At 40.4% G+C, this 12,207-nt stretch overlaps 1 protein-coding gene across 7 annotated transcripts in view; it reads right to left on the bottom strand.

Annotated features, from left to right (window-relative positions):
• si:ch211-285f17.1 (sickle tail protein) overlaps window positions 1-12,207 on the bottom strand; it is a 689,517-nt gene that overhangs the window by 19,455 nt on the left and 657,855 nt on the right. For all 7 annotated transcript variants that reach the window (XM_060825000.1, XM_060825002.1, XM_060825004.1 and 4 more), the window contains one exon: window positions 8,805-8,948. In XM_060825000.1, coding sequence (XP_060680983.1) covers window positions 8,805-8,948 — 144 coding nt within the window. The remainder of the gene's footprint in view (window positions 1-8,804; window positions 8,949-12,207) is intronic.

Below are 12,207 nucleotides of genomic sequence, written 5' to 3'. Positions count from 1 at the left end.
TCAGGTCATGTCTTACTAACTTGACTGTCACCTCCTCGAAAAATTCAAAGGTGATCAATGAGGGTAGAGCGGTGGAAGTTGCCTACATGGGGTTGAGCAAGGCTTTCAAGAAGGTCCCTCACGGTAGGCTCAGCACAAGATTAAGATGCATGGGATCCACAGTGTTTTGGCTGCGTGGATTCAGAATTGGCTTGCCCACAGAAGGCAGAAGGTTGTGGTGGGTGTTATTCAGGCTGGAGGTCTGTGACTAGTGGTGTTCCACAGGGGTAGATACTGGGACCTCTGCTGTTTGTGATATACATAAATGATTAAGATGAAAATGTAGATGGGTGGGTTAGTAAGTTTGCAGATGATACAAAAATTGGTGGAGTTGTGGATAATGTAGTAGGTTCTCAAAGGATACCGTGGGATATAGGCAGATATTGAGGTGCTACACTTTTGGGAGATCAAATGTCAAGGAAACATATACAGTTAATGGCAGGACTCTGAACAGCATTGATGTACAGAAGGATCTTGCGGTTGAAGTCCATAGCTCCCTGATAGTAACCACACAAGTAGATAAAGGTGGTAAAGAAGGCATAAGGCATGCTTGCTTTATTGGTCAGGAAATTGAGTACAAGAGTCAGGATGTCATGTAGCAGCTTTATGATACACTGGTTAGGCCACACTTGGGGTTCTGCATTCAATTCTAGTCACTACATTATAGGAAGGATATTGACGCTTTGGAAGAGGTGCAGAAGTGGTTTAGCAGGATGCTGTCTGGAGTAGAGGGTATGAGCTATAAGGAGAGGCTAGAAAAACTTGGGCTGGTTTTGCTTGAGCGGTGGAGTCTGAGGGGGAGACTTGATAAAAGTCCATAAAATTATGAGAAACATAGATAGATGGACGGTCAGAATCTTTTGTTAAAATCAGAGTTGAAATGTCAAATGCATTTAAAGGTTAGCAGGGAAAATTCAAAGGAGTCGCAAGGTGCACTTTTTTTTCACACTCAGGGTCTGATAAGACTCTGGAATGCATTGTCAGGGTGGTGATGGAGGCAGATACATTAAAAGGACTTTTAAATAAGCACATGAATATGCAAGATATGGAGAGATATGAATCAAGGACAGGCAGAAGGAATTTGTTTCATTTGGCATCATGTTCAGCACAACATTGATGAGCCCTTTCCTGTGCTGTACAGTTCTCTATTCTACATTCTATCACACTGTCTGATTTTGATTTGGAGATGCCGGTGTTGGACTGGGATGTACAAAGTTAAAAATCACAACACCAGATTATAGTCCAACAGGTTTAATTGGAAGCTCTGAAAGCTAGTGTGCTTTCAATGAAACCTGTTGGACTATAACCTGGTGTTGTGAGATTTTTAATTTTGTCTGATTTTGTTAAGCCAATTCTGCATCTAATTAGCAAACTCACCCTGAATCCCATGTGATCTAACTTTACTAATTAGTCTACCAATTAGTCATAGGTTTTACTAAAGTTCAAGTAAACAATGTCTACCGCTCTGACCTCAATCTTCTTGGCTAAGTGGGAGGGAAAAAATGCTAGAGTTTTTTAATATAATTTGGGGTGGCACAACAGCTCAGTGGTCAGCACTGCTGCCTCACAGCACAGGAGACTCTGGTTCAATTCCACCCTTAGGTGACTAAATGTATGGAATTTGCACATTCTGTGTCTGCATGGGTTTCCTCCGGTTACGCCAGTTTCCTCCCACAGTCCAAAGATGTGCAGGTTTGATGGATTGGCCATGCTAAATTGCCTATAGTGCCCTAGGTGAGTTAGCCATGAAAAAATGCAGCAGTAGAGGGATGGATCTGGGGTGGGATGCCCTTTAGAGGATCGGTGTGGACTCGATGGACTGAATGGCCTGCTTCCATACTGTAGGGATTCTATGATTTCTATGAAAGTAGAAAATAGCACTGCAGATGTAAGGCCTCATTTGTGCCACAAAAGGTAAATCCATTTCTGTATAGTTCAGGTTTTATGACAGTGAAAAATGTTAACTACGTGGATTATTTGAATGACACGGTCTTGTGAAAGTTTTTGGAAAACTTCACTATCTTCAAATAGGTTAGGTAAATTTAAATTGTTGTGCATTGTCCTTTGTCTGATTCTTCCAGATGTAATATGAAAGCTTCAAGTGTTAGTAGTTTGCAGATCAATCTTCTAAGACAATGTAAATTTATAATTAGTGAACACAAATTCAATATTCAGAGAAAAAGAATGAAAATTGAATTTAATACAAACAAAAATACCAACACAAAGCATAAGAAATGCAAATCTGACACACAAATCAGGAAAGCATTAGAAGTCATACATAGATTACAATCATACTGCACTGCATTTGGTGGAACTTCTAGAGAGGTTCCATCTAGGATTACAGTATTCTAATGAATAGCTACACTTCTCTTTGTGTTAGGGTTACTGCAAAAGTTTTTTCCCCAGCTGCCTGTGAGCACTTTAAATCAGTCTTGACAACACTTTTCACCAAAATGATACTATTTGAAAGGAAGGATTTTACTTTTAAGACAACGTGAATACAAAGGCTCCATTATCTTTGTTCATCCATCGAATTGTTGGAATCAAAGTCTGCACAGCTTCCAGTCAGTGATACTTTTGTCCAAGTGTTTTGCTTTGCATTTTGAACGACAGCCATTTTTATAACATCTTTTCTCCAATTTTTATATTTTGAAATAATTATATTCGTCTGTAGTTCATTTTTTTGCTCCAGTTTGATGATCATGTTATTAACCTCTGAATCGACAAGATCACTGGGTTAGCTGCCTAACCTGTTTCTGGGCATCATCCAAAGCGGCTTCAATATCAGTGCTCAGAATCAATGGCTGACTTCACTCCCTGTGGGCAAAGAATCTTTGTCTACTCAATGCCATCAAAAAGCACAGCTTCCTGGAAGAAATCCAAATCTGTGGAGATACTGGCACTCTCCCGTTAGAGTACCTGCGCATTTTAAATTAGATTAGATTCCCTACAGTGTGGAAACAGACCCTTCGGCCCAAAAAGCCCACACTGACCCTCTGAAGAGTAACCCACCCAGACCCATTCCCCTCTAACTAAATGAACCTAGTACTACTGACTTGTGTTTCTTGCCATTTCTAACTCTCCAGCTTCTGGTCATCTTGACAATTCGTCAACTATACAGATTGGTTTCAGTGACTTTTTTTTCAAACATGCATAATACGTTTCAACAGTTCATAAATTCAACCTTCATAGAAAAAAAAATTTTGCCAGAAGCAAGGCGTGGACTCATGTCACAACTTGGCAGGTTATACAACAAAACAAACTCTCACTGATCAAGAATATCATTTTTCAAAGCTCTCAAAGGCATCAATGCATAACCTGCATTTAAATTGTTTTTCAAAAGATATTTCTATATCCGCAAAATGGTAAAGTAATTATTTTATTAAGTAGGAGTTGAAAACCCTCTTTAATGACTTATTTTAGAACATTTAAGAGAATTTTGCAGTCTGGGTGAACTCCCCATACAGTCTGTGCAGACTTGCTTCTCAGTCTTACAAGAAACTTTTCATCACATCATTCACTGTTTTTGATTTTGGGATGAAATCAGAAATAAAACACACTTGTGTATATTCTAACCATAAATCCCAGTGTTGCTAAGTACTTCAAAAGGCATTAATAATGTGTATTGTTTGATATCTTCATCATATGTAGAAACGAGCAGCACAATGCTAATGAAATGCTACCAAGTCATTTATTAGATTAACTCAACCATAAGCATTCATTCCAGCTTCTCCATACACAGTGCAAAATAGCCAGTTGAGACTTTATTCACACCACAATTTGGCTTTCTTTACGAAAGCATTATGTACCTAGTACACTCAGACAGACAGGCATAACAATTTTGCCATCAAAGTAAAGAAAAGGGATACAACACAACAGGTGCTGCAAACTTCTTATTCACATCAGCCAATACACCAAAGACCCACTGCAGGTAAATTGGGCTGACAGGCATTTCACAATACAGCATTCAAATGGAGGTTCCAGCTTTCCTTGTCATGTTAAGCAGCAAACGGCACTTGTCAAGCAAATCGCAGCACATGTGCCAGGAAGAATAACGTGCAAAAAAAGTTTGTGAAAACATCCATGAATAATTCATAATGATGTTGCATCAAGTGTGATCAAGTAACCAGCTGACAAACAAGTTCTGATGTGGACATCCTTTCAAACACATAGCTAATACAATGCCCCCACTCTAAAGTTAGACTGTACCAAAACTACTCAATGTACTGACATTTCTTTGGAAGCACATTTAAACAGCACAATTCATCATTCACAAGCAGTTTGCTTTTCTCAAACTACCAGCGCAGTGTCTGACTGAACAAAGGAAGATACATTAATAAAAATTTGCAACTGAGGAATAACCAGTTTTTTTTTTAAATGTAATGTCTGTAAGTGAACATACTAGTTGCACTGGAGCTCCATTTTGAAATATACAAGACCAATCACATCACTCATGTCTCTTTCACAGGTTTCACAGTTTCTTCCCTCTTCTAGGAAAATGGAGCAGTTACAAAAGCTTTTCTTTTCCCTTTCCCATATTTTATCATTCTAAAACCTTACTAATACCTATTTTCATTATTGGACTGTCTATATTAGAAGATGGTTCTTTGAAACAGGCATACAGGATTTACAAATACAGGTCAGAAGCAAGGAAGTTACAATAAATGTTTTGTATAACACTTTCAGACTCAAATCGGCAGATTTTTTCTGACTCTGGGCATCAGTCGTTCAAAAGGGTGAGGCGACTTTAGGAAGTGTTCAGAGAGATTGATGGGAATGAAAGAAGGGGTGAGAGTGTGGGTACACAGCAAAGGCTGGGGCTGTTGTTTTGAGGAAAGAAGGTTGAGACAAGATTTGACAGATGTTCAAATTAATGGAGGTATCTAGATGAAATACACAAAGATAAACTGTCCCTACTGTCAGAAGGATCATAAAGACAGTGGAAATTGACTCAAGGTTAAGACCAACTTTTTTTAATGCAGAGAATCATTAGGTTCCAGAATATACTGCCTGCAAGCAAGGTGGAGGCAGTGTCAACTATACTTATCAAAGAGGAATGGGATCAGTTCCTGAAAAGGAAATTGTTGCAGGGATATCAGGAAAGGGTGAGGGAGTAAGATTGAGGTGCTTGTGCTGACGACCGTCTTAGACATGACAGGCCAATCAGTCTGCGTCGATGCTGTATCCCTTCAACAGTTCTACGTGACCTATTGTTTTGCTGTTAAACATATGATTTATATTGCAAAGAAAACTCAGCAATGATGGATTAGTTGTGCCTCAAAGTAGCAAAGCAATCACACCAGCATAGAAAGTCAGCATTCTAAGTTCATAAACATGACCAAAGACCCTTACTTGATGTTAGTGAAAGATTATTTGCGGCCAGCCCATTATTAACCTAACCCAAGATCCAAACTTGGCTGTCATCATGATTTGGAGATGCCGGTGTTGGACTGGGGTGTACAAAGTTAAATCACACAACACCAGGTTATAGTCCAACAGGTTTAATTGGAAGCACACTAGCTTTCGGAGCGTCGCTCCTTCATCAAGTGGTAGTGTGTTAGGATTGAGCCCTCCACTACCACCTGATGAAGGAGCGATGCTCCGAAAGCTAGTGTGCTTCCAATTAAACTTGTTGGACTATAACCTGGTGTTGTGTGATTTTTAACTTTGGCTGTCATCAGTAATTTATGATCAAAAGGGACCCCAGGATGCTACCCACTAATAGTTGTTTTGATGCCTTCAACAGCTCTGCTATTGGTTTATTACACTGCTGGTTTGCTTCTATACCCCTGATGAAGGGCTTATGCTCGAAACGTCGAATTCTCTATTCCTGAGATGCTGCCTGGCCTGCTGTGCTTTAACCAGCAACACATTTGCAGCTGCTTCTATACAGAGACTGCTTGGTGCACTTCAATTTGATACTTTGGCTGTTTCTGATCCTGAAGTCTTTAAAATTCAACACATCTACACAAAATCAAAGCAAATTATACAGGAGAATTCATGGTAAAGCACAACATTCCAGGGGCCACATATGACTCCATGTGTGTTCAAATTGATGCAGTTTAGCACTTAGTTGCCATTTATACACCCAGACAGCCGCTCTAATGTAAATGGCAATGAAATGTAGTGAATTACTGATGTGATCCCAAGAAGGTGATGTGCACATTTGGCAGCATTACCTCCTTTCTTTTCACAAAAGTGAGAAGAACAGGGTGTTAAAATGTTATGCCAACTATGTTTGTTAGCTGAGTCAGTTGAATGGTTTAACCTTCCTATCTAGCCTATCAATTTTATCCCAGTTACCACTGAATCCAATTTGCTAAAAATAAGCATGCCCATGTAAACTTATTTCTACTCTATTCTCTTGTTTTCAGTTAACTCCATTGCAATGGATTTGATTGTTCATCTATACATCAGAATAATTTCCACCACACTATGACCTGAGACACGACTGCAAAATAAAAACATTATCAGCTGCTGAAATAGCAATGTTACTTTAAATCTTCTAAAGACCCATCATGAAAAACAGTATAAATGATTTTATGCATAAATACAATGACAATGTTTTTCATTTTATTAATTTCAGGATAAGTTGCTTTTGTTTTGCCCCTTTGATCACCTCCATGGACCAACTGAGATCGATCACTTCTCAGCCTGTTGTCAATGCTATTCCCAAACTACCTGTATGAAAGCAACCTTCCCCAATTTCTTTTAGTGCTCTTTATTCCCACGTTTTGTCTCTTCTACCAGGTGCAGTCCACAATGCTAGAACTGACACTGGGAATTTGAAAACCTTCTGTCTAGCTTTGGATTTCGATTATGCAGCATCAGATTAGAACATAATTGCGCAGAACAGGGCCTTCGGCCAATCTGCAAAACCAATCTAAAAACCTCATCTAACCTACACTATTCCATGGTCATCCATATGCCTATCCGATGACCATTTAAATGTCCTTAAAGCTGGTGAGTCTACTACTGTTGGAGACAGGGCATTTTGTGTCCTTACTACTCAGAGTAACGAAACTACCACTGACATCTGTCCAATATCTATCACCCCTCAAATTAAAGCTAAGTCCCCTTGTGCTAGCCATCGCCATCTGAGGAAAAGTCTCTCACGGTCCACCATATTTAATTCCCTGATCATCTTGTATCCCTCTATTAAGTCACCTCTTAACCCTCTTCTAATGAAAACAGCCTCAAGTCCCTCAGCCTTTCCTCATAAGACCTTCCCTCCATACCAGGCAACATTCTGGTAAATTGTCTCTGTACTCTTTCCAAAGCTTCCACATCCTTCCTATAATGCGGTGACCAGAACTGTCTGAAATAATCCGAGTGTAACTGCACCAGAGTTTTGTACAGCTGCACCAGGACCTCATGGCTCCAAAACTCACTCTACCAATAAAAGTTAACAGACCATGTGCCTTCTTAACAACCATATCAACTTTCAGGGATCTATGCACATGGACTCCGAGATCTCTCTGCTCATCCACACTACCAAGAATCTTACCATTAGCCCAGTACTCTGTATTCCTGTTGCTCCTTCCAAAGTGAATCACCACGCTTTTCTACATTAAACTCCATTTGCCATCTCTCAGCCTAGCTGCGCAGCTTATCTAAATCCCTCTCGAGTCTGTAACATCCTTCAGCACTGTCCAAAACTTCACCGACCTTAGAGCCATCTGCAAATTTACTAACCTATCCTTCTACGTCCACATCCAGGTCATTTATAAAAGATGACAAACAGTGGACCCAAAACAGATCCTTGCAATACACCACTAGTAACTCAACTCCAGGATGAACATTTCACATCAACCACCACCCTGTCTACCTTCAGTTAGCCGATTTCTGATCCAAACTGCTAAATCTCCCTCAACCCCAATGCCTCTATTTTCTGCAATAACCTTACCAAACGTTTACTGAAATCCATATACACCACATCAACTACTTTAGCCTCATCCACTTGTTTGATCACCTTCTCTAAGGACTCAACAAGGTTTGAGAGGCATGACCTACCCTTCACAAAACTGTGTTAACTATCCTAATCAAATTATTCCTTTCTAGATGATTATAAATCCTCTAATAATCCTTTCCAAAACTTTGCCCACAACAGAAGTAAGGCTCACAGTTCTATAATTACCAGGACTGTCTGTATTCCCCTTCTTGAACAAAGTGACATTTGCTATCCTCCAGTCTTCTGGCATTATTCCTGTAGACAATTCCAACATAAAGAGCAAAACCAAAGGCTCTGCAAACTCCTTCGTAGCTTCCCAGAGAATGCTACGATAAATCCCATCTGACCCAGGGGACTTATCTATTTTCACACTTCCAGAATTGCTAACACTTCAATTCTGGAAGTGTGAAAATAGATACGTCCCCTGGGTCAGATGGGATTTATCCTAGGATTCTCTGGGAAGATACCTTATGAAACCTCAATCCAGTCTAGTCTAGTCTAGTCTAATAGCCTGTATCTCAGTATTCTCCTCAACAACATTGTCTTTTTCCTGTGAATACTGACAAGAAAAATATTCTTTTAATGCTTCTCCTATCTTTTCGGACTCCTAGACTTACAGTAATGTTTTCTAGCTAGTTGGTCTTATCATTAAATGTCTAAATTATCCATAATCTCAAATTCATCATTTGCATTGCAAAAAAGCTGAGTACTCCAGGAAAAATTTTAAGCAATTTGACAACAGCTGCACTAGTTTCTTAAACAGGTTACAAAAAGTTTTTGCACTGTTTTATTTCTACTGATAGTTATTATTTACCTGTAGTTCTGCCATTATCCGGTCTCCCTCATCCTCATCTTCCTTGACAGCAGAAGCTTCTACTGGGGCAGAAGTCAAAGCCAATTCTTTCACTTCCACGGGACTTCTTGGTGACTTCAGGGGTGCTGAACTATTCTCTTCAGGCTATCAAATAATAAAAATAACAATGTTCTATTGGAAATTGCCACATGCAACAATCTTACTCGAAGACATTAAGAATGACTGGAATGGAAAGTATCAGAGGTGCATGAGGTGTTGCTCTTCTGAAGTTAGATCTCAGGTTCACAGTACTGCAGCAAGTTGCAGGAGCTTTACTCTGCATCTAACTACACTCAACTCTGGATGTCTGAACTGGATGTGCTTACTCCAGTTCACCAGCTCCTACATATCTTTGCCTAATAGCACAAATTTCACAGCAGAAAACAAAAAGAACATTTCAAAATGAAAACACTTTCAATCATTTTTCACATTACCATATCTATGACAGTTCTATGGTACACTCCAAAAATTCAACAAATCTATATCCTGAACAAAACGCTGAAGTTAGAAAAAAATGGCCCAGAAACAGAAAATACTAGAAAGACTCAGCAGATCTGGCAGCATCTGTGAAGAGAGAAAAACAGTGATCATTTCAGGTCAATGGCCCTATATCAGTAGGTTGTAGTGTTGTGTCATCACCCTGGAATACTAACTTGGTTTTTTTCTCCACAGATGCTGCCAAATATACATTACTACAGAGGATGCTATAAACATTAGTCATAGAGGTAGTCAATGTTACCCCATTGCTTAAAAAAGATAACAAGGATAACCTTGAAATTACAAGACTTTGAGCCTCAGATCAGTGCCAAGAAATTATTGGAAAAGAGTCTCAGGGACGAGATCTATATGTATTTTGAAGTGAATGGACTTCTTAACAATAGACGGTATGGTTTTATATGAGAAAGGTCATACCTCACGAACATGATTGCGTTTTTTTGAGGTGACAACGATGATGATTGATGAAGGAAAAGCAGTTGTTGTTGTCTACATGGACTTTAGTAAAGCCTTCGACAAGGTCCCTCATGGCAGACTGCCACAAAAGGTAGCATAGTATCGGGGTGAGCTGGCAAAATGGATACAGAACTGGCTTAGCCATAGGAGACAGAGTGTAGTGGTGGAAGGATGCATTTTGGAATGGAGTGTTGTGACTAGTAGTGTCCCACAGGGATCAGTCCTGGGACCTTTACTGTTCATGGTCTACATAAATGATTTGGAGGAAAACAGTCTAATTAGTAAGTTTGCAGATGATACAAAGATTGAGGGAGTTGCAGATAGCAAAGAGGATTGTCAGAAGACAGATCAGTTGGAGGCCTGGCCACCAAAACAGCAGGTGAAGTTTAATCCAGACAAATGTGAGGTGATGCATTTTGGAAGTTCCAGTACAGGTGGAAATTATACAGCGAATGGCAGAACCCTTAGAGTACTGATATGCAGAGGGGAAAGGGCTGAAAATGTGTTGCTGGTTAAAGCACAGCAGGTCAGGCAGCATCCAAGAGCAGGAAATTCGACGTTTCGGGCCAGAGCCCGTATGCAGAGGGATCAGGCCGTGCAGGTCCACAGATCACTAAAGGTGGCAGCGTGGGTAGATATGATAGCAATAAAAGGGCTATGGCATGCTTGCCTTCATTGGCAGGGGCATTGAGAAGGATAGACAAGTTATGTTGCAGCTTCACAGAACTTTAATCAGGCCATACTTTGAATATTGTGTACCGTTCTGGTCACCATACTACCAGAAGGAATGTGGATACTTTGGAGAGGGTACAGAAAAAGGTTTGCCAGTATGTTGCCTGGTAGGAGGGATTTTAGCTATGAAGGAAGGTTGGATTAACTGGGTTTGCTTTCACTAGAATGCAGGAGGTTGAGAAGCAAAAAGACATGCAAGGCAGAGTGTGTCTGGAATTCACTGTCACAGGTGGAAGCATACACAAAGGCAGCATTTAAGAAACACCTGGACAAAAACATAAATAGGAAAGGAAGAGAGTGATATGGATCCTGCAAGTGAAGACAGTTTTAGTATGAAAGGGCAAAACGTGTTGGCGCAAGCTTAGAGGACTGAAGGGCCTACTCCTGTGCTATATTGTCCTTTGTTGGTAAATCACGAAGGAGGGAGAGGGGAGATAGGTGAAATTATAAAATCATTAGGGAAGTGATACTGAGCAAACAATGGAAGTGCAAACTGACAAATACCCAGGAGTGAGTGATTTTATCCTAGAGACTTAAGAGGGGTAGCTAATACAAAAGAAGATGTGTTGGTGTAAATCTTCCAAATATCACTAGATTTGGGAAACGTTTCATTATGCTGGTAAGTAGAAATATAAGGTAGCAATTTATGAAGGGAGGAAGACAGAAACTGCATATCCCTGTTAGTATGATGCTGTCATGAGGAAAGTATTAGAATAGATCATCTAGGAGTATATGGCTGGGCACATTAACAGAAAAACTCAAGTTAATCATGAAGGAGTCAGTATGGTTGAATGCAAGGGAAATCATGTTTAATTAATTCATTGGAGTTCTCAAAGAAGTAACTTGTGCTGTAGATAAAGGGGAACCACAAGACATATCGTACTTCGATTTCCGAATGTTTCCATCAATAGATATTATGGAAAGTGACAGCTCATTGTGTAGGTGGTAACATATTGACATGGAAAAAAGGTTTGTGTGTGGTGCTTGAAAAGCACAACTGGTCAGACTGCATCTGAGGAGCAGGAGAATTGACATTTCAGGCATAAGCCTTTCATCAGGAATGAGGCTTGTGGGCCGGGGGGCTGAGAGATAAATGGGGGTTGGGTGGGGGGGGGGGGGCGTGGGTTTGGGGGAAGAGGTAGCTCCGAATGCAATAGGTAGATAAAAGGGTGGGGGAGAAGGTGATTAGTCAGAGAGGAAAGTGGAGCGGATAGTTGGAAAGACGATGGACAGGTCAAGAGGGCAATGCCAAATTGGAGGCTTGGGACTGGGATAAGGTGGAGGGAGGGGAAATGAGGAAACTGATGAAATGCACATTAATCCCATGTGGTTGTAGGTTCTCAAGGCAGAAGATGAGGTATTCTTCCTCCAGGTGTCAGGTGGTTAGGGTTTGGCAATGGAGGTGGCCCAACATCTGCATGTCCTTGGTGGAGCAGGAGAGGGTGTTGAATTAGGAAAGTGAGCTATGAAAAGGATGTTAGGAGTCTTCAAGGTAATATAGAAGCTCACAGGATCCCTAGTGTGGAAGTAGGCCATTCAGCTCATTAAGGTGACTCAGTTGAAACACACAAGATCCTGGAGGGATCTGACCAGGCAGATATTGAAAAAGTGTGCTTCCTCTTGTGGGACTATCTAGAACTAGGAGTACTGGTTTAAAAATAGGGAGTTTCCCATTTAAGAT

The sequence above is a fragment of the Hemiscyllium ocellatum genome, chromosome 5 (genome assembly GCF_020745735.1).
Source record: "Hemiscyllium ocellatum isolate sHemOce1 chromosome 5, sHemOce1.pat.X.cur, whole genome shotgun sequence".
In the NCBI taxonomy this organism is placed as follows: domain Eukaryota; kingdom Metazoa; phylum Chordata; class Chondrichthyes; order Orectolobiformes; family Hemiscylliidae; genus Hemiscyllium; species Hemiscyllium ocellatum.
This window is presented reverse-complemented; position numbering and strand designations above follow the sequence as displayed.